This window comes from Notechis scutatus, chromosome 12 (assembly GCF_049901735.1).
Source record: "Notechis scutatus isolate UNSWTSFEM ecotype Mainland chromosome 12, rNotScu1.2, whole genome shotgun sequence".
NCBI lineage: Eukaryota > Metazoa > Chordata > Lepidosauria > Squamata > Elapidae > Notechis > Notechis scutatus.
This window is the reverse complement of record NC_142020.1, coordinates 528,792-549,507: the sequence shown is the minus strand read 5'-3', so window position 1 is coordinate 549,507 and position 20,716 is coordinate 528,792. Positions and strand designations below refer to the sequence as shown.

Sequence of the window (20,716 nt, the reverse complement as noted above, 5' to 3'; positions counted from 1 at the left end):
AAGTGACCACTACCCGTCAGCGTGGAAGAGAAGAGCCATGACAAGAGAAGGAAAGAAAGAATTTTTTACTAACTCAATGCATCTTCTAAATGAAGCTATCGGAGAACCTCAAACTGATCAAAGGTATGAGGGAGAGGAGGGGGAGGCAGCCCCAGCCAGAAGAATCAGAGCAGCCACCCCCATAAATCAACCGGGCTAGCGCAACAGGCAGCAGCAGCCCAGGGGCCCTGGCGGTGGGAGTAATTGCCAGAAGGCGTACAACTCCAAAGGTGCCCCCGTTGGAAGTAAAATATGGGAGGGATCCCAAGGATTTAGGATTCTTCCTGGCATAAGTCTGGAGCCATATGGAGGAATATGGAGAGGATTTTTCCTTGGAAGCAGCCAAAGTTAGATGTGTTACCAGGGCTCTGGAGGAAACAGCTGCAAAGTGGATGGTGACTTTGCATAGTGATAATGCCCCTCAGCTGATGAATTATGACCTGTTCATGACTGCGCTGCAGGCCAGGTTTGAAGACCCACTTGCTGAATGTAAGGCCAGAATTAGGATGAAGACCATAAATCAAGGGCGGAGACCAGTGGCCGACTATACCCAGGAATTTAGAGAGCTGGCGTGTCATATTCGAGGCTGGTCCCAGGGAGCCCTGATAGAAGCTTTTAAAGATGGGTTGAATGAGGATGTTTATCAAAGCTGTATTGCCAGAAGAAACCCCAGTGAGCTGCAGCTGTGGTATGTGCTGGCAGCAGAGGTGGAAATTGATCTGACCCAAAACAGACGCGGGGGGGCTTGGTTGGAGCAACTCCTCCCCCACCAGCCCTCGAGATACCTTAAAACTTCAAAAGGGAGGGATGGCGGCAAAACCCAAGACCACTGCATGCTTCCGATGTGGGAAGGAAGGTCACCGGGATGCAGACTGCCATGCCAAGCTAGAGCCAAAGGGGCGCCAGGAGGAGGAAGAAAACCTGAAAAAAATCCAGCAAAGCCTTGCGAAATGGCGCTTAAAGCGGAGGAGGTTGTAGAGATCGCCTTTCCGAAAGGAGAGGAGCTGGGAACTCCAACCTCTTCTGAAGTGAATCCGAATTGATAGGACAGCTAGCCACATAAGTCTCAATGTCCTTTTTCAAGGTAGGGCACCAAAATTGCCTTTTAACCAAGTGTAAGGTTTTCATGAATCCAAAATGTCCAGCAGCTTTAGAGTCATGAGCTTGCTGTAATATTTGGTTTCTCAGCTTCGCTGGCACATATAATTTGGCCCCCACCCATGCCAATCCATCTCTAACCATACAGTTATTTGAGTGAGCAAGAAACCAACCATCAAGTTTTAGAGTTTTTTTCCTCTCCTTTGCTGGTACTTTGCTTGTGTGGAGTGACCCTTCAAAGTTACAATGGCACTGAAAAAAGTGACTTATGACCATTTTTCACACTTATGACTGTTGCAGCATCCCCACAGTCATGAGAGGCCAGGCGAGGAGATTCATGCCTCGATGTGGGTGATATTGAGTTGGCCACACCCAGCCAATAACAGGACCACCAAGCCATGTCTACCCAGTCACATGACCACCAAGCCACGCCCACCACCTAAGCCACGCCCACAGAACTGGTTGTTTAAAAAATTGAATCCCGCCCTGGGGTGGGGGGTGGGGGGGATGGGAAACGGGGAATTTGTCTTCTTTTATCACACACGAAATGTTAGATTTGGCTTTTCCACTTCTGTGCCCACATGGCTTCTCAGTAAAGGACACTCTTGGAAGAGGAGAAATGTCTCAGGAGTTTCTTTTGTTGGCGAACATATTGGGATGGTTGGCACTGGCATCGCTGGGGGGAATTTCTGTGATAAAATGAATGTCCTGCCTAGAATTATTAGTTTTCGTTTGTTTCAGACAATAACTGTTTTGACAGCTGATGTACCACTTAAACAGTGGCAGGAGGATATATCTAAATTTGTGTGGCAGAGGGAAAAACCACCAGTTAAATCTGTTACAAAATGCAAAGGAAAAAGGAGGACAGGGTTTATATGACTGGAGATCATATTTTGCAGCTTGCCCTTTGGCTTCCATGAAAGAGTGAGTGTTGCTGAGAGACAGAAGCCTCTCAGAGTTAGAAGAGCAGGGCCTGAGATTTGGGTGTGGCAGGGATATTTGTGGTATGATACAATCAAGGTCAATGTAGATTTTTAAAATCATCATGTTAGACCATCATACAACCCTCGGTTATTACTATAAACAGAGGCATAGAATCAAGATCACATGAAGTATTAGTGCTGCTTTACAAAACCCTAGTAAGGCCATACCTGGAATACTGCAACCAATTCTGGTCGCCACACTACAAAAAATATGTTGAGACTTTGGAAAAAGTTCAGAGAAGAGCAACTAAGATGATCGAAGGCCTGGAGACTAAAACATAGGAAGAACGGATCTGGGTTTGGCTACTCTAGAGAAAAGAAGAACTAGGGGTGACATGATAGCAGCATTTCAGTATTTGAGAGGCTGCCAGAAAGAAGAGGGCCCCCCAAATTATTCTCCAATTATACTCTGGAGGGCAGGACAAGAAGCAATGGTTGGAAACTAACCAAACAGAAGCAACCTGGAATTAAAGAGAAACTTCCTAGCAGTGAGGACAATTAACCAGTGGAACAGCTTCCCTTCAGAAGTTATGGGCACTCCCATCACGGAGGTTTTTAGAAAGAGACTGAACAGTCACTTGTCAGAGATGGTATACTATAAGTTCTCCCATTTGAGCAGAGGGCTGGACTAGAAGCTCTGTTGCAGCTTCTATTCTATTCTATTCCATTCCATTCCATTCCATTCCACTCCACTCCACTCCACTCTACTCTACTCTACTCTACTCTACTCTACTCTATTCCACTCCACTCCATTCCATTCCATTCTAACATGGAATAGATACAAACCCACATTGTATCCAAAAACACCTTTGTGGCTCTGAACACAAGAAGCATTGTGGACAAGAAATGATAGGCTAAAGTTTTTTTTTTATTAAAACAATTTTTTTTCATTTTTTTAGACAAACATACACAAACGCAACATAAAAACATCAAGCCATTATCCACTTACGTACATACAGTGTGTCGGTTGGTTACAAATTGTTTTGTGTATCCTCTCCATAGTCCTCACTTACAATTACTTGTATATATTCTCATATTATCAATCAAATATTCCTAAATACTTTATTATCATTATTATGATAGGCTAAAGTTTTGACAAAATAAAATCAAGAGAAGAACTGGCGGCAGGATACAGTTATCAATGATTTCCTTATTTGCAATTATTAGAAACATGTAAAACAGACAAATGAATTTACAGTATTGAACACTGTAAGACTGAATCTGAAAAAATAAAATTATGTACAAATGATGAACATGTAACTGCTGAAATGTATAAACTTTTACTGAAATTGACTTTTTTTGGTCCTCCTGGGGATACCCTCTAAACCAAAAAGGAAAGTTAACTCAGAAAGTAGAAAAAATAGAAGCACACTATACTTTTTTTTTAAATTTAGACAGGCTGGTCAGGAAGAGCAGGCAAAACCGACTCTGCAACGGTGCCTTTCTTGATATGGGTTTATAACTCCAGAAAGGCAAAAGTCTGCCAAGGTTCCCCTCCCTCTAATGCCACAGAAAATTGGGGTGGGCAGCCACTCCCACTTCTCCCTTTCCTGAACTGGACACATGTTTTTGTTTTCTTTTTGCTTTTATTTTTTTTATTTTAAGTTTTAAAAACAATATTATTTACAAATTTAAAAATGTACAATTTCAAAAATACAGAAAAAATAATATGTGAATAACACATAATTCTTTACGTTTGTTATCGAATTTGGTAAGTCCTAAAAATCATTATTGGCTAGTACTAGTCACATCTTCACTCATTATCACATCCTAAGCACTAAATAATTCACAATATACTCTATTTATTTTCACGTTGGTTTTTTACTACTCTTCTATTACGAATACATTCATGTTTTTTAACTAGTAAACAAAAAATATTATAAATGGCTAAAATAATAATAGTAGTAACAAAGAAAAGGTTTAAAACCTTTAATTGTTTTTATATATTTAATATAATATAAACCGCTGAATATAATTTGTATTTTAGGTTCATTTACATGTTTCCCCTTTTATTGTGTACCCACTTATACCATTTATCCCATATCCGGTAGAAATCTGTATCCTCCTTCCCATTAATTTTAAGCGTAAGCCTCTCCAATTGGGCACACTCATATGTTTTCTGAATAGCAACGTGTGTCAGTGGTACATTTGGGTTCTTCCAATATTGTGCTAGTGAAATACGTGCTGCAGTTAATAAATGGATGGTCAGATATTTTACTTTAGCGGGATAATCCCCTTTGATCATTCCCAACAAAAATAATTCTGGTTTCCACTCCAGCCCACACTCTATAATTTCTTCTATCCACGTTTTTATTTTTAACCAATATTTCTTTATTTCAGGACAAGTCCACCATGAATGAAAATATGTATCAAATTTCCCTTTACATTTCCAACAGCAAGGATTGGCTGTTGGAAATATTTTGGCCAATCTAGAGGGCGCCAGATGCCATCTGTACATCATTTTGTATAGATTCTCCTTGTGTGCTACTGATTTGGTTAGCGTCAGGTTTTTCTGCCAGATTTCTTCCCAGGCATCCAGATCAATACTATAACCAAAGTTTTTTTCCCAAGCTAACATAGGACCTTTCACAATTTTCTCAGCCATTTCATATTCTAGTAAATAATTATATACTTTGGAAATCAAACTTTTCTCAGGGTTTAAAAGTATTTTATCTAAATATGTGTCTTTTACCTCAATTCCATATTCCTTTACATCTTTGTTATATCTCAGTTTTATTTGAAAATATGACCAATTATCAATAACTATCTCTTGTGATTCTAATTCCTGTTTCGTTTTAATTCTTCCCTCACTATCTAATATTTGGTAATATTTAAGTTTTTTTACTGATGTCCATCGTATTTAAGTGAAACATTGCCTCCATCGTTGAAAACCACCTCGGGATTTTAGTATAATGATTCTTTCTTATATCAGTCCAAATTTTAATTAAAGACTTTCGGAATACATATCTAGTAAAATATAGATTATTTTTACTATTCGGGTTCCATAAAAATGCATGCCAACCTAGCTGTAAATCATGTCCCTCCAATTGTAAAATCCTATTATTCCTTAAATCAATCCAATCTTTTATCCACACTAATGCCGCTGCTCTATAATATGTCTCCCAGACAGGTAGTCCAAATCTACCCCTGCTTTTATTATCTTGTAAATAAGGTTTTTTTATCCTTGTTTTTTTCCTTTGCCCAGATAAATTTCATCACAATTTTATCTAAATCTTTAAAAAAAATTGTCCAGCAATATCGGAATTGTTTGAAACAAATATAGTATTTTAGGTAGAACATTCATTTTTATTGTTGCTATTTTACCTAATAATGAAATTTGCATCTTATTCCAATTTTCCACGTCCTTTTCAATCTGTTTCAGTAATTTAGTATAATTATCCTCTTGCAGATTTAATGTTCTAGCTCTTAACCAAATTCCTAAATATTTAATTTTATTTACAATTTGTAATCCTGTCTTCCAATTCTTTTGTTTACTATTTGTTATGTTTTAACTAGCATTTTGGTTTTTTTCTTATTGATTTTTAATCCTGCTAATTTACCGAATTTATCTATTTCATTTAGTAAAGCTGGTCCTGAGTCTATTGGATCTTCTATGACAAAAACCATATCATCTGTGAAGGCTTGTAATTTATATTCTTGATTTTTTATTTTAATTCCTTTAATTTCTTTATTTAATCTCATTCTGTCCAGCAAAGTTTCCAAAATTGTTATAAAAAGCAGAGGTGAAAGCGGACATCCCTGTCTGACCCCCTTCCTTATCTTCAATGATTTGGTAATTTCTCCATTTAATAATACATTGGCCTTTTGTGTGGCATAGATTGCATTCAACATTTTTACAAAATTATCTCCAAAATCCATCAGATTAATCTGCTTTTTCATAAAGTCCCCGTTTAAGTTATCAAAGGCCTTTTGTGCATCCAGGAAGACCAAGGCCACTTCCTGGATGCTTTTCATAATATTCCAATATGTCTATTATTGTTCTTGTGTTATATCTGATCTGCCTCATGGGAAGAAATCCGTTTTGATCCAGGTGAATTTTATTACTGAGTATTTTCTTTAATCTTTCCGCCATTACTGCCATAAAAATTTTGTAATCTGAATTTAAAAGAGATATTGGTCTGTAATTCTTTGTTTGATTGGCATCTGCACCCTCTTTCAGAATCAATGTTATGTATGCTCCCTTCCAAGATTCTGGTATTTTGGCTTCCAGTAATACCCCATTGCAAACCTCTAATAGCATTATCTCTAGTATATCACCTATCTCTTTATATAGCTCAGCGGTCGTCAACCGGTGGGCCACGGCCCACTGGTGGGCTGTGAGAAAATTTCGGTGGGCTGCAGAGAAATTTCACCCCCAGAGCACCCCCCCAAAGCAATTAATCCAGGCTGCACAGAAACACAAGGCTGCTCAGCCCACATGGCCCACGGGAACCCTCCCCACCCACTCACTTCTTACCCAGCAAACTTGTCTGCTAAGTTTGCTATTGTTCCTTTTTCCGACCATCAGCTATTCTGCTCTGCCGGGAAATTTAGATTCGCTAGGAAGCAGGAAATGGTTGGATTTCTTGCTTTCTAGCTAAACACAGCTGAATCTCCCTTAGGACTGAAGGTTTGCTTGCAAGCAAATTCAGTGCAGACTCACGGCAAGCAAATTTGAGAGACTGAGCTAGCCGATGGCAGATAGACAGATCACTGAATGATTCTGTGAGCAACTCAATCTGCCTGCTTTGCCTGATTTTGGATAAAAGTTGCTTTTTTAATAAAAATTTCAGTATTTACATACATGGTGTGTTATGAGTTAATTTTATGAGTTTGCTTGCAAGCAAAATTTATCTGACAGACTGAGCTAGCCAATGGCAGATAGATTTCTGAATGAATCTGTGATTCTGTCAGCAACTCAATCTGCCTGCCTGCTTTGCCTGATTTTGGGTAAAAGTTGCTCTTTTTTATAAAAAAATCAATATTTATATAAATATTTATAATATTTACATGCAAGCCATGCCCAGCCAGTCACATGACCACCAAGCCACACCCACAAATTAGGCCACGCCCACAGAACCAGTTAGTGGCCCCTGGGATCTAAAATTATGAGTTTGGTGGTCCCTGAGGTCCAAAAGGTTGGCGACCCCTGATATAGCTCATTTGGTAGACCATCTGGGCCTGGCATTTTGTTTCTTTTTTGTTTTTTGAATCACTGCCTTTAGTTCGTCTAAAGTTATTTCTTTATTCAGCATCTCTTTTTTATCCTCTGATATTGGATAGAGAGTTCCTTCTTTCAAATATTATTCTATTTTATTTAAATCAACTACTTCTTGTTTGTAAAGATCTTCAAAGTACTCTCTTACAATTTCCTTTTTTTTCTCCTGATCTGTCTCTATTATTCTATTTTTATCCTGTAATTGATATATCGTTCTTTTCTGATTTTCTTTTCTTAATTTATATGCCAGCCACCTTCGGGGTTTATTTGCATGTTCAAAATCATTTTGTTTTGTATATAATAATTTTTTAATTAGTTCCTCTTGATCTGAAATGTTTATCTCATGTTTAACTAATGCTAGTTCATTTCTAATACGCTCATCTCCCAGGGTTTCCATTTGCTTATTTTCCAATTTCTCTATTCTTTTTATTAGGGCTTTCCATTTCCCCTCTCTTTCTTTGTTTCTATTTGCTATATAAGCTATCGATATTCCCCTTAAGTGTGCCTTCATTGTGTCCCATAGGTTCTGCAATGAGGTATCCTGTTTTTTATTAAATTTTAAAAAACTAATCAATTCTTCCCTAACTTTTTGAATATATTCCTCTTCTTTCAGTACTTGGGAATTAAGTGTCCATCTACCTTTTTTATCATGACTATTTTTCCAAACTATCTGTATCGGGTTGTGATCTGCACAAGTGTTAGCAAAATTTTTATGTCCTGAATCTCTTTGTATAGCTCGCTATTTACTCAGGCCATATCTATCCTGGAGCATCATTTGTGTGGGCTGGAGTAGAAAGTGAACTGTGATATTCCTGGGTTCCTTTTTTCTCCACACATCCACAAATTCTAATTCTTCAACCATCTTTATAAATTTCTTAGGCAATGTATTCCGTTTCTTATATTGTCTTTGTTCACAAGCATAATCTTGTCTATTATCTGTTATTGCTTTATAGTCTCCTATAATACAAATTCTTGGGTTTCCAAATTCTATTAGTTTTTCCTATAAGCTTTTGTAAAATTCACTCTGGTTTTTGTTAGGGGCATATATCCCCACTAATAATGTCTTTTTATTTTTCATTACCACCTCTACCATTACTATTCTTCCCAATTCATCTTTATAAATCAATTCCGAGGCTATATCTTCTTTTATATATAATACTACCCCTCTTTTTTTCTCTTCTGCCAATGTTGCATAGATTTTCCCCAACTTTTTATTTAGTAAGTACCCTTTATCTCTCTTCTTTATATGAACCTTTTAAATACATATTATATTCGCTTTTTGTTTTTCTAACTTAAAAAATATTCTTTTTCTCTTAGCTGGGTCATTTAACCCATTAATATTAATATATCAAATTCACTCCTTTATCCATTCCTTTCTTACTTCTATCCCTCAATATTTTTACCCGTCGTTTGACTTCTCGTCCTCACTCCTATTTCTTCTCTTCCCAACGTCTCCTCATCTCCTTCCCTCTCCTTCTCCTTTTCCCTCCCCCTGCTTCTAGTTTGTAGTTCTTCTTGGCTCGGAATTTCATGATCGTCTCTGCTGCTTAGTTCTTCCTCTATTCCTCCTATTTGGTCAAAGAATTCTTGAGCTTTGGTTAGGTTATCTATTCTCAACCTTTTTTCCTTCCATATTGCTAGTATACCCTCTGGGGTAATCCATCTAAAAGATTTTTTTTTTTTTTGTTTAAGTAATTTGTGAGAAATCGATAGTCTTTCCTTTGTTCACGAAATCTCCTCGGCACCTGTTTTAGAATAATCACTTCTTTGTATTTTATTCCTTCATCTCTCATAACTCTATAAATTATATCCTTCACTCGCCTCCTTGCAAATCTAATACGCACTTTTCTGGGGAGTCTATGCCGTCTCGCGTAACTCATGTACACTCTGTATACGTCGTCCAGGTCATTCACCATCTCATCCCTATCTCTGTTCAAAAGCTCCGCCAACATCTCCACCATCACCAACGGTAAGTTCTCTTCCCTCTCTTCCTCCACATTCTGGAATCTAAGATAATAGGAGGCCTTGTCCATCTCGAGATGAGTCAGGGTCTCATTGGCCTCTTTATTCTGCTCCTTAATTGTTTGTTCCATGCCTTCCAACTTCTTTTCCATTTGATTTGCTTGTTTTTCAATCGCTTTAATCTTCTCTTTGTTTAGTTTAATTAATTCTTGGATCTGGCCTATCTTTCCATCCAAATTTTTGACTTCACTTCTCATTTCCCCTAACTAATTTTTAAATTCTTCTTTCATTATTTCTCTTTCTACTTTGCTTTCCGTATGGTTTTTGGACATCGATTCCTGCAATGTCAACATCATGCTTTGGATAGTTAATAATGTGGTTTGAACCAATTGTGTGCTGGCTTGGGCTACAGATTTTTCTGGTGCCAACATCCCTTCAATCGTTTTTTGAGTTGCTGTTGCTGTGAGGGTGGATGGTGTTACTGCTGGTGTCGGTTTTCTTCCTATTTTAGTAATGGTGGTAGATGTGCTGGTCATATCTTTAATAATTCTTTGTTGTTTCTCCACTATCCTAGCTATATTCTCCCAAATTGTATTGCCTACTACCATCAACTTTATATGTGTTTTTATTCAATTTTAGCAATTCTCTAAGCTTTTATATTACTGTTTATCTGCTTGGTCTAATTTCTTAGCACCATTAGGTGAGGAGATTCTTATAAGGTACTTAACTATATTTTCAAACTTTCCAGCCCACTTTACACGTTATTACTCTAATTGTTCACCTCATGTTCTATTAGTATTGTATCTAGTCTTAATGAATTCAATAAATCATCAATTCTTAAATCATTTAACAGGTCAAAAAATCATTCAACTATGTTTAAGTATATAACAATGTTATAACCCCAATTACTTCTTTAAATTAATTGCTATATTTCAGTTAATATTACCTTAAATATATAATAAGAATTTAAATTTCTAATTAACACACACACACACACACACACACACACACACATATATATATATATATATATATATATATATATATATATATATATATATATATATATATATATATATATATATATATATGGATTTTATTCGGTTTTCTCCCGTGTAAGATTCAAAGTATCTAGGCAACGTTTCGGCGAGGTCCCACTCGCCATCTTCAGGCTGGTGCTTTCGGCTTAGTGCCAGTGCAAGCAGTATATATATGGCATTCGGCTTTGTTGGTATTTTCCCACGTCATTGTAGTTGTTCTTTTAAAGTTGTAGCAACATTTCAGCAGAATCTCATCTTCTGTATAGAAGCCTGATGATGGCAGATGAGATTCTGCTGAAACGTTGCTACAACTTTAAAAGAACAACTACAATGACGTGGAAAATCTCAACAAAGCCGAATGCCATACATGTAATACCAGCGAAAACTTAAGAAATATATATATAATTTCACAGTATTTAATGTAAGGAGGGTAGGAGAAAGAGAGGGAAAGAACAATTAATTTTCTCATCTTTATATTAATCAATATATTAAGATCATTAATCTATAGTCAATCAGATATATGTAAAGAGTGAAAGAAAAGAAAGGTATAAAATATACTCCAAGGGGTTAAATATTACTTACTTAAATTAAAACCTATTTCAAAATAACCAATCAATCTTATTTTCTTATTAATTAAATATATACCCTAAGTAAATAGAAAATGAGATTATACCATTCCGATCAATTTTAAGGGAGAAAAAGAGAACAATACGAACACTAAATGAGGAGAGGATTTACAGTCTCCTTTTTTCCTAGTGTTTCCTTCGTAATCCAGTTATATCCAGTAATAACTTCAAGTCTCAATTCTCAGTTCTCAGTTCAGTCTGGTACCTCTGTCACTTTACTCCACTCTCTCTGTCACAATGTCTGCCTCCATGAATTGCACTCACTCCTCTAATCACTTTCAAAGATTTCAAAGTTTCACAGTTCTTCTCCGCTATAGAATACTTTCTGTGGTATGTTCATGTGGCTGGAAATGCAAAACTTTCCTCATCAGTAGTCACTCTTCTTTTCCTTCCACTTTCCTTTTTAAAAGCAATTTTCCACTTTATCTGGAGCTATGGGTAAATAGCTCTGTCTTGCCGCCACTTTCCACTTTCCCCCTTCTGCACCAGCGTTCCACACACGTACCAATTACCTTTCAAATTTATCCATTAGTTATAATCCAACATCGATTTCCTTTCAGCCTCTTTCCCGGACTCCAAATTCGATCTCATCTCTCCGCTTCCTTCTCAAAGTTGTTCCATTGTGTCTTCGGGCCAGCCTAACTGGCTGACTTCTTTTGCCCTATGCTTTGGGCTCCCTTCTTTACCTCCGGGATTGCAATTCCTGCTTCTGTTCCAAAAGTTCTTCCTCACTTGAGTGATCCCACCAGGATCTAACTTTGCCTCGAACGGCTGCCCACAAGCAAAAACCCCGATGTAGGAGAGGATCAAGGTTCTCCTACCTTGCCATGCCGCGACATCACCGGAAGTCCGCATGTTTTGGTTTTCATAACTGTTTCAGCATAAGAGCATAATGGTTCTTCATATTGCCACAATATATGAATTCCACCTCATCTGTCTTGGTAGTGGCTTTTGTGGCACTGACATCTTGTGCACACACACCCTGTTCTCTTTTGGCATCAATGCACAATATTTTCTCATACTGCGGCTGTTTATTCTGGGTGCCCCACTCAATTTCTCTTTGATTTTTCTTTTGGGTTACAAATGCTTGCTTCCTGCATATGGGCAGAGGTGCCTCAGCATTAAAAGATGGGTCATCCCTGCTCTCATAAAAAATAGAATTAAGCTTCAGTTCAGACTGCCAGCCTCTGCAGACTGACTCAGCCATTTGCCCCATTGAGTTTGATGGGGCTTCGTTCCTGGAAAGATTAATCATGCCTACAGCTCTGACTCTCTTAGCTGCTATTCCTCATTAATCCATCTATCCATCAATTAAAATTTGAATGTGCGTCAAGCTTTTTAATTATAAACTTCAAGAACAACAAATTTTCACTATGTTAATTAATTCATTCATTCATTCAATTTATATAAGTGCCCATCTCATGTGTCTCTGGGCAGCCCACAATTAATATATAAACAGTGCAAATAACTAAATAGTCATAAGCAATACAAAATGTTAAAACAATTACAGTACAATACGGTACGATACATAAAAAGTTTAATAAGAATTTTTTATCATTAAACAGGCTACTTCAACAACAGATAATAATAGAAGAAAATGTGGCTTTCTAAACTGGAAAAAGGCCCAACCAGAAGGACAGAATCTGAGATCCCAATCTGGGAAGGGGAAATTATTAGTGACATGACGATTCCTGATCTGAATCAATCTATCCCTCGAATCTGGGGCTTGTTCTGACTTTGTTCTCCTGGGAAAGCCCCTTACATTCTCTGGGTCGTCTGGCATCTTGTTTTCTGCCCCTGCTCTGGGCCAGCCTTTCTCCATCTGCGGCTGCGGAACAGAGGTGGCATTCAGCAGGTTCTGACCGGTTCTGGAGAACCGGGAGTGGAAATTTGGAGTCATTCAGAGAACCAGCAAATCCCACCTCTGACTGGCCCCACCAACCCCATCTCTTCTCCGCCTCCCATTGAGTCCCAGCTGATCGTCTGGGTCTTCTTTGGTTGCCCTGCCCAGGAGAATGGAGCTGGAAAGCAGGTTAGTGAGGTGGAGAGGGAATGGGAATTTTACAGTATCCTTCCCCTGCCACGCCCACCAAGCCACACCCACTGAGCCATGCCCACCAAGCCACGCCCACAGAACTGGTAGTAAAAGAAATTGAATCCCACCATTGCTGCAGAACCACGTTCCTGAGGAGAGGGAGGGGTCTTTTCTCCCTGGCAATAATAGTATTCTCAGGAGTAATCCACCCTTGTCTGTTGGAAACCAAAGGCGGCTGAATCAGAGAGAACCTGTTTGGACAGAAGGGCACCTCCTGGCTGCTGGCCCAGCAAACCATCTTTTATGGGGATCCAGGGGGAGGATGGGTTTCAAAAAGGGCGAATCCTTGATCTAAACTCACACAGAGGGACATGGAAGTGCAGGAGCCTCCCAGGAGGCCTAAAAGAAACATGTGCCAACAGGTAGAAGAAGAAGGATGGTGGATGGATCAAGTACCAGGAATCAGGTCCTGAACTTCCAGGATCAAGAATCCCAGTCCCCAAAATAGTCTCTTGTAGAACATAAGAATCAGAGGCAGTGAATTCATCCAGTTCCAACCAATTCTGGAGAAACTGGTAGGGAAAACTTTGAGTCGTTCGGAGACCCGGCCAATCCTGCCTCTGACTGGCCCCACCAACCCCATCTCTTCTCCGCCTCCCATTGAGTCCCAGCTGATCGGCTGGGTCTCCTTTTAGCTGGAAAGCAGGTAAGTGGGGTGGGAGGGAAGAGGGATTTTGCAGTATATCCTTCCCCTGCCAGGCCCACCAAGTCATGCCCATCAAGCCACGCCCATCAAGCCACGCCCACAGAACCAGTAGTAAAAAAAAATTGACTGCCACCACTGGTAAAAATGAATGACAACCGGCTGTTCTCTGGAGCATGTGTAGGGTGTGAGGTAAGCAAACGGGGAGGAAAGGGTCTGCTGGCAGGAGTGTGTGACAGGTGTGTATGCAGCGTGTAAAATAATCTCCACTTTATAGCTTGCTATTTCGTTTGCTGCCGTCACTTCTCACTCTCTTTTTCACAATGAGACATCTGGGAAAGAAGCTGCAAGACAACTGTGGGGTAATGATCTGATTACTAATTTAGAGGGCCCTCCGCTTCCAATAGTTGGAACTTCACGTGGATCAGTGATGTGTAGCTCTAATTAGTTGTGCTGGATCTGAGACCACTCGTAGAAGGAGAAGCACATCCAAACTCTGATTCAAAGCGGTGCAATTGTGAACCGTTTGCGGTGGGTGTCCAGCCGGACTTAAACTGTGGGGTGACTGTGTGGGCAGCCCAAGCGAAGGGTAACTTTGGCTTTCTGGCACCTGTTCAGGAACAGGCACAGAATGGCTGTAGGAAGAACAGCTGGCCCTGGGTCAGCCGGTCGCAGGGAGCATCGGCCATCTTGTCATTTTCTCCCACTTGGTCTGAGGCGTACAATGAACGGCTCCCAATGGGAGGATGGCCATGTTGATTTTTGGACCTTCTTTGGGATCAAAATACTTCTATCTTTATTCTTGCCACATGAAAATGGTTTTAAGGTACTGGATGTTTGGTTCAGTGGTGGGATTCATTTTTTTTTTACTACCGGTTTGTGGCTTGGTGGGCGTGGCAGGGGAAGGAGACTGTAAAACCATTTCTCCAGTCAGAGGTGGGATTTGCCGGTTCTCTGAACTACTCAAAATTCCCACTACTGGTTCTCCAGAACTGCTGAATACCACCTCTGGTTTGGTTCTTGCACTACAAGATATTGATGGGGGTAAAGTACCACAAAGCGATATTTTGACACCCCCAGGTGAGAGACGGGTTTTGTGGGGATGGTGTAACTTCGTGTTGAGAGGGCCAGCTAGTGCCCTGTGTGGTAGCAAAGTGGTTAAACTGACTGCCGGCTGCCAGCAGTTTAATTCTCACTGACTCAAGGTTGGCTCAGCCTTCCATCCTTCCAAGGTCAGTAAAATGAGGACCCAGATTGTTGGGGGCAAGAGGCTGACTCTGTAAACTGCTTAGAGAGGGCTGTAAAAGCACTGTGAAGTCTAAGTTTAAGTCTAAGTGCCATTGCTGTTGGGTGTGGTTTGGGGCCATCTCATTGATATTGGAAGCTCACATATAACCACTGCTTATGGCAGCTGCCAGGTGCCACTGAAGGTGCTGGCAAAATGCTCAGCAAGGGCCTGGTTATTTGTGGATCTTGCCTCCTACTGTTTTGTTCACTCACGGGGTGGGCCTGTGCTGGGGCTCTTCCATTATACAATGTCATCTTGTAGGGCTAACTCCATGGCAGAGTTCCCCATGGAGCTGTAAATGGATGCCACCCCACCCTGTCTTTCACAGCATTAAAGGCCTGCCTGTGCCTTGGGCAATCAGCCAACCATCGGTATGAGCAGCCATTGGGAGTGTGGTCTTCCAGGAACCCACCCAGACCCCTTTTTACACCATCCAAGTTGGCCACCACAACCACAATTCCTCTGATTTTACTCTGGGCTGCCCACAAAGGGCAGCCCTTCCCTCACTCCCAAATCCAGCAACATCTGTCAAGCCCCAGGGAAATCAGGAAACCCAGGCAGTTCAAAGGAATATTCAGGTTTATTGCAAGCTTAACCTCTTTACAAGAATCTGAACTACTAACAGTCAAAAGCAAATTGGCGGTAGATAAGTCAGTGGAATTCTGGGTGGGCTGGACTTAGTTCTCTTGTGGGCACGAAGGGACTGGAGAGTGATGGCGTGTTTGACCCCTCCCTTGGGCTCAGCCTGGTCATCTCCTACATCAACTGTTGGGATTCTTCCTTAAGGAGCAGCTGTTGTAGAATCATTGAATTATAAGGCTGGAAGAAACCTTGGAGACCCTCTAGTGTCTAGTCGGATGCTTGTCCAAGGCAGGAGTCCTTATGCCATCCTGGACAAATGGTTCTGCAATCTGTTCTTTAAACCTCCAGTGAGGGAGCACCAACAACTCTGGGAGACAAGCTGTCCCATTGTCACCTGCCTGGAATGGTGTAGGGTCTCTTGATTGAGCAGGGGGTTGGACTAGCTGACCTCCAAGGTCCCTTCCAACTCTGTTATTCTGTTATTAATCATTCCGTCAGGAAATTCCTCATTTCCACAATGGATCTCCCTCTGACAAGCTTCTACCCCTTGTTTCTTGACTTATCCTCAGGTGCTTTGCAGAATAAGTTGACTGTCTCATCTCTGTGGCTGCCCCTCCTGTACTGGAAGACACCCCTCAGCCTTTTTATATAGGCTTAAACTTACCTTCTTCCCTTAAGTATTCGTCATATGGTTAGTCTCCAGACTCCTTATCATCTTGGGATTTAAAGGGCCACAAATAATTGTGAATGCCCTCCGCCCCTTTTTACCAGTTTCAGAATATCCTTTGTGACTCGAAGCAACCAGAACTGGGGCCACTTATTTTCCCTCTGGTGTCCTCTTGGATTGTATCAAGGTATGGTAAGGATGTACTTTTTTCAACCCACTTCCTAATAATTCTAAGTGTGGGAATTCCAGCCGCTGCCTGTATGCACTGGGGGTGAGCCTGGACCGAGGGACATTTCCAGCATGACTTTAAGATCTCTTTCCTGTTCAGACACTGACAAGTCAGGTCCCACTGAGATAGGATAAGTTTGATTCTGCACATAACACACACCATATGATGATTATTTAAACTGAGATTGTTTCAACTTTTATTCTGAGATTTTAATGAAAAGCAGAATACAAAACACCCCTTGAACTGCGCTTGCCATTTCTGAAGCCTGTTCACACGGTCGAGAGCAGCTTTAAAGGTGCTTGAATTTTGTCAGATTGATAACCTGTTACACCCCACAGAAGTGGATTCCTGGCTACAGAGTCCCAATGTTCCAAGCCCACCATGCACATTTGGCTCTTGTTGGGTTTGAGGGAAAGGGGGTTTCTGATAAGGCTATAATTAATCCAGCATTTCGCAACCTTAGCAACTTTAAGACATGTGAACAGCAAAGCTGCCTGGGGAATTCTGGGAGTTAAAGTCCACATAAAGTTGCCAATAATCCTTTGAAAATAATCAAGAGTCCTGCTTGTGTGAACCCAGCATGTTGTTGTTATAAATTAAAGCAGGCTGGCATCTGAAAGGCCCCTACAGAAGCCTGCGACGACTGCAACTGTTTTAAGAGTTATGTTAACTTTGAGTGGATTCCTTGCAAAAATTCAAGCACTGTGGAAGTTTAGAAAACAATTAATCATTGTAAGGAGTAGCAGAAAGGACCTAGACTCACATCAGACCCATAGCCTATCTTACACTTCTCAAAGCAAACCCTGGTTTATATCTTCCTTCCATTCCTTTGCACTCCTATTTTGGCCCTCGTTTTTTTGGTGTTCACCAGCTGCACTTGCTGAGCCCCATTCTCCTCCTCCTCCAACATCCTCCAATGTTTATCTAATCTTTTATTATGATTTCAAAACGGGTTGATTACATTTCATTTTTAATTAGTACAGTATCCCAGAGGGGAAAAAGACAGAGTACACATCACATAGCAAAAAGCTGTTAGAGACATCTGAAAAGGAATAATGACCGTCATATATTTCTTTCTTTCTTCTCCACCCTAAGATGTCACCCACCATGAAGTTGGCTAGAAGACAGAAGGAGTTTCTTGCCTGCATCCCAAGAGTTGAAAAGAAGAGGAGAATCAAACAGGAGCCTCAATTCCAAGGGCCCAAAGACAATATTGTGGCCTCCAGCAAGTCCGGTCAGATTCAAGGCGGGTGGGGGGGGGGGTAGAAGATGCAGGGACCCGAGGCAGAGAGCTGCTCTCACTCCGCTTCCCAAATCAGTTTCCGTGGCCCTGCGGTGGCATTTCTCAGGCTGTTGATCCCATGGGACACGGGGCTTCACACGAAATCACATCTCAGGTTTGAAAATACTGAAAGGGATGAAAAGAGAAGCGGGTGAATTGCGTGGTGTCTTTGCAGCTGTTTCTATCTCACCAACAGAATCCTCTTCCTTGTTCTGGGCTCTTCCTGGGGAGGGCAAAAGAGTCAGGAAAGGGGCTAAGAGCAGGCGCTCAAACCCTTTTCTCACAAACATCATGCCCCACCTCTAAGGAAGCTCTTTGGTCAAGCTCTCTGAGGTTTTTTAAAACTTCCCCTGGAGATGCCCCAAATTTCCTGCATTGATAAAAAAAAACTTTCCCCCTTTCCGGAGTGGAACTCAGCAAAGTCGCAAAAGTGGCAGCCTTGGGACACCTGCATGGCCAACCAATGAGGTGTTATTGGAAACGGTCTCTTTTAAGCAATGGCGTAGGAGCAGCCACCTCTGGCAGGGGAAAGAGCCGGCTCACCGCATTCACTCACGGCCTTAGACAAAAAGAGGGGGGCTCATTTCACACCACATCCTGAATCTGCTGGACCGAACTGACCAGCTGGCTTGTTGCCCAAGCTGGAGCTGAGGGCTGAGAAAGAGCCCCAAGTCACCAGCAGCTTTCCCGCCTGAGGCGGCACTAGAGCTCGTGGCCTGCAGGTTTCTAGCCCGGTGCCTTAACCACGAAGCCAAAGGGAACCTGCGTTCCAGCCAAGCAAACTTGGTAAGGAGGAAACCCGTTGAGCGGTTGAGGCGGGGAAGTCCGCTCCGGCCAAGGAGGCTCAGGTACAAGAGAAAGAGCCGCTCTTCTGCAACGCCCCGCTAGGCTCCCCGACGGGGGACTCCAGCTCCCACAATCCCCAGCCCGCCATTCTTCGTCTGGAAGGCGAGGCTCCCCGCTCAGCCGGGGAAGCGCCCAGGGGCCCCGAACAGGCGCCTTCGCTCTCCCGACGCTGCCCGAGCAGAGAAAACGTCTCCCTGGAGGGCGGCGGGCAGGTCTAGCCCTTCGCGGGGCTTTGCGCGGGCAAAGGGGCGGAAGGCGCGCCTGGAGCAGCTCCCGGCCCGCCGCGCTTCCCGTCTCTCCTCCGGGAGGCTCTCGCCCGCCACCGCGGCATCGAAGGGGGAGCCAGCGGCGGGGAAGACGCTCTGCTCGGCCGCCTTTCCGTCGCTTTCAGCCGCCAGGAGCGGCACTCGACGGCGGGTGGGCAGAGGGGGAGAGCAGCCCCGCCGGAGCGCCTCGCCTCCCCGCCGCCCCAGGACGCCCCGACGGCTCCAGGCACCCCCCACCGCCCCTGGGCCGCTCCCCGCGGAAGCGCCCCCCGCCTTGCCGCCGCGAGCCTTTCCCGGGCAGAGACGCCGCCACCGGCCGTTACCTGTCGGGGAAGGGCTGTCCGTCGGGCGGCGTCTGCTTCCGCAGGGCCCGTTGGAGGGCCAGCCCGGCCCAGGCCGCCTCGCGCGGAAGGCAAGGTGGGCGGAAGGCGCCCGCTGTCCCCGCCCGCCCGGGCAGCCTCTCCAGCGGCTGGCGGCCGTCGGGCCGGGGCGGCTCCTGCCAGGGCGGGCGCAGCCACCGCGGGGGCGCAGGGGGCAGGGGGCTGCCGCGGGGCTCCGGCCCGGCCTCCTCCCGGCGCCAGAGGTAGGGAGAGCGGCGGACGCCCATCAGCAGCCCCGACGCCCGGCCCACCGTGTGGTAGCGCGGACTGGCCACGTGCTTGTACCAGGCGCCGGCAGGGCCCGGGAGCAGCAGCAGCAGCAGCAGCAGGATGAGGCCCGGCCCGGCCCGCCGTCTCCGCCCCGACGCCATGGGGCAGCCCAGGCCCCGCGCCAGACCCGCCGCTTGCACCCAGAGCCGCCCAGCGGAGCTGCCCCCGCCGCGCCCGGCCGGCATATAAACCCGGCGGGGGAGGGGGCGGCTCGGGCGGCTCCACCCTTTTCCCGACGGGGGAGCAGAGCCGGAGCGCCGCCGCAGCGCCCCCTCCCTCCCCGGGACAAGCCCGCCCCCGCTCGCCCGTGTGGGCAACCCGCGCCAGGCGCCTCCTCCGCAAAGGCCGTCGGGGAGCGCTCGGCCCGATGCCCCCTCGGAGCTGTGGGCGCGGGGGGAGGCGCGGAGCTCAGGACCGACGGGCGGACTTTCTTTCCAGCTCGACGCTGCCGCCTTTCCCTCTTCGTGTGGCGCTGCCTGCCGGCGCCCCGCGGCCGCATCTGCGAGGAACCCCTTGCCGTGGCGGCTCCTTCCTCCCCGCCGCTCCCCTCGGCCGAGTGCAAGGGCCGCCGCCGCGCGCTCCCCGCCTTCCTGGCCTCCCGTCTCCCTCGGGGCAGGGAGAGCCTCGCCTCCGGTCCGCCTCCCACCACCTGCCAAACCAAAGGCAAAGGAGCCAAAGCGGAGCCCGCCGACCTGGTTTCCGCAGCATCCTGAAATGGAAGCTCCCCAAGCCCAGGTTAGCCTCGCTGGCACGTCTGAAAACGCAGCTGCGGAGCTTTGGGGTTCAAGCTGGGCGACAAGCCTGTTGAGGTCTAGAGCAGCTGGGCTCCCTCAGAACCGCAGGGCTGCTGTCCAGGCTCCTGGGATCCTGGCGCTCTTTAGTCCGGGTACCAATCGACAGGCTGGCTGGGTAATTCTGGAAGCGGAAGGCCGCCTGGCTTGTAGAAACCCTGGTTAGCAAAGGGCACAGTGGAGATTCAGCCCAGAAGTTGCCTTGCTCCTGCCATTCTAACCAGACGGAGGCCTCCAAATGCATCGGGTGACAGGTTCCATAATTCCCAGCCACCTAGCTTGGTAATCCAATGTGGATTGCAGCCTCTGTTGGCATCTACATTTCTTCCACTGAAGAGGCCCCTGAAAGAAGCCTAACCCCCTTGCTGGGTCGGGGCCCAGAGGCCTTGGCTCCATTCCCTGATTTCTCAG

At 44.1% G+C, this 20,716-nt stretch overlaps 1 protein-coding gene across 1 annotated transcript; it reads right to left on the bottom strand.

Annotated features, from left to right (window-relative positions):
• Nucleotides 1-17,387: 17,387 nt before the first annotated feature.
• NPW (neuropeptide W) lies at nt 17,388-19,709 on the bottom strand. The gene is made up of 2 exons (XM_087942332.1): nt 19,188-19,709; nt 17,388-17,878 (listed from the first exon to the last, which is right to left on the bottom strand). Exons 1-2 carry the CDS (start codon nt 19,697-19,699, stop codon nt 17,857-17,859), a joined length of 534 nt encoding a protein of 177 aa, XP_087798458.1. The 5' UTR covers nt 19,700-19,709; the 3' UTR covers nt 17,388-17,856.
• Between the last annotated feature and the right edge of the window lie 1,007 nt (nt 19,710-20,716).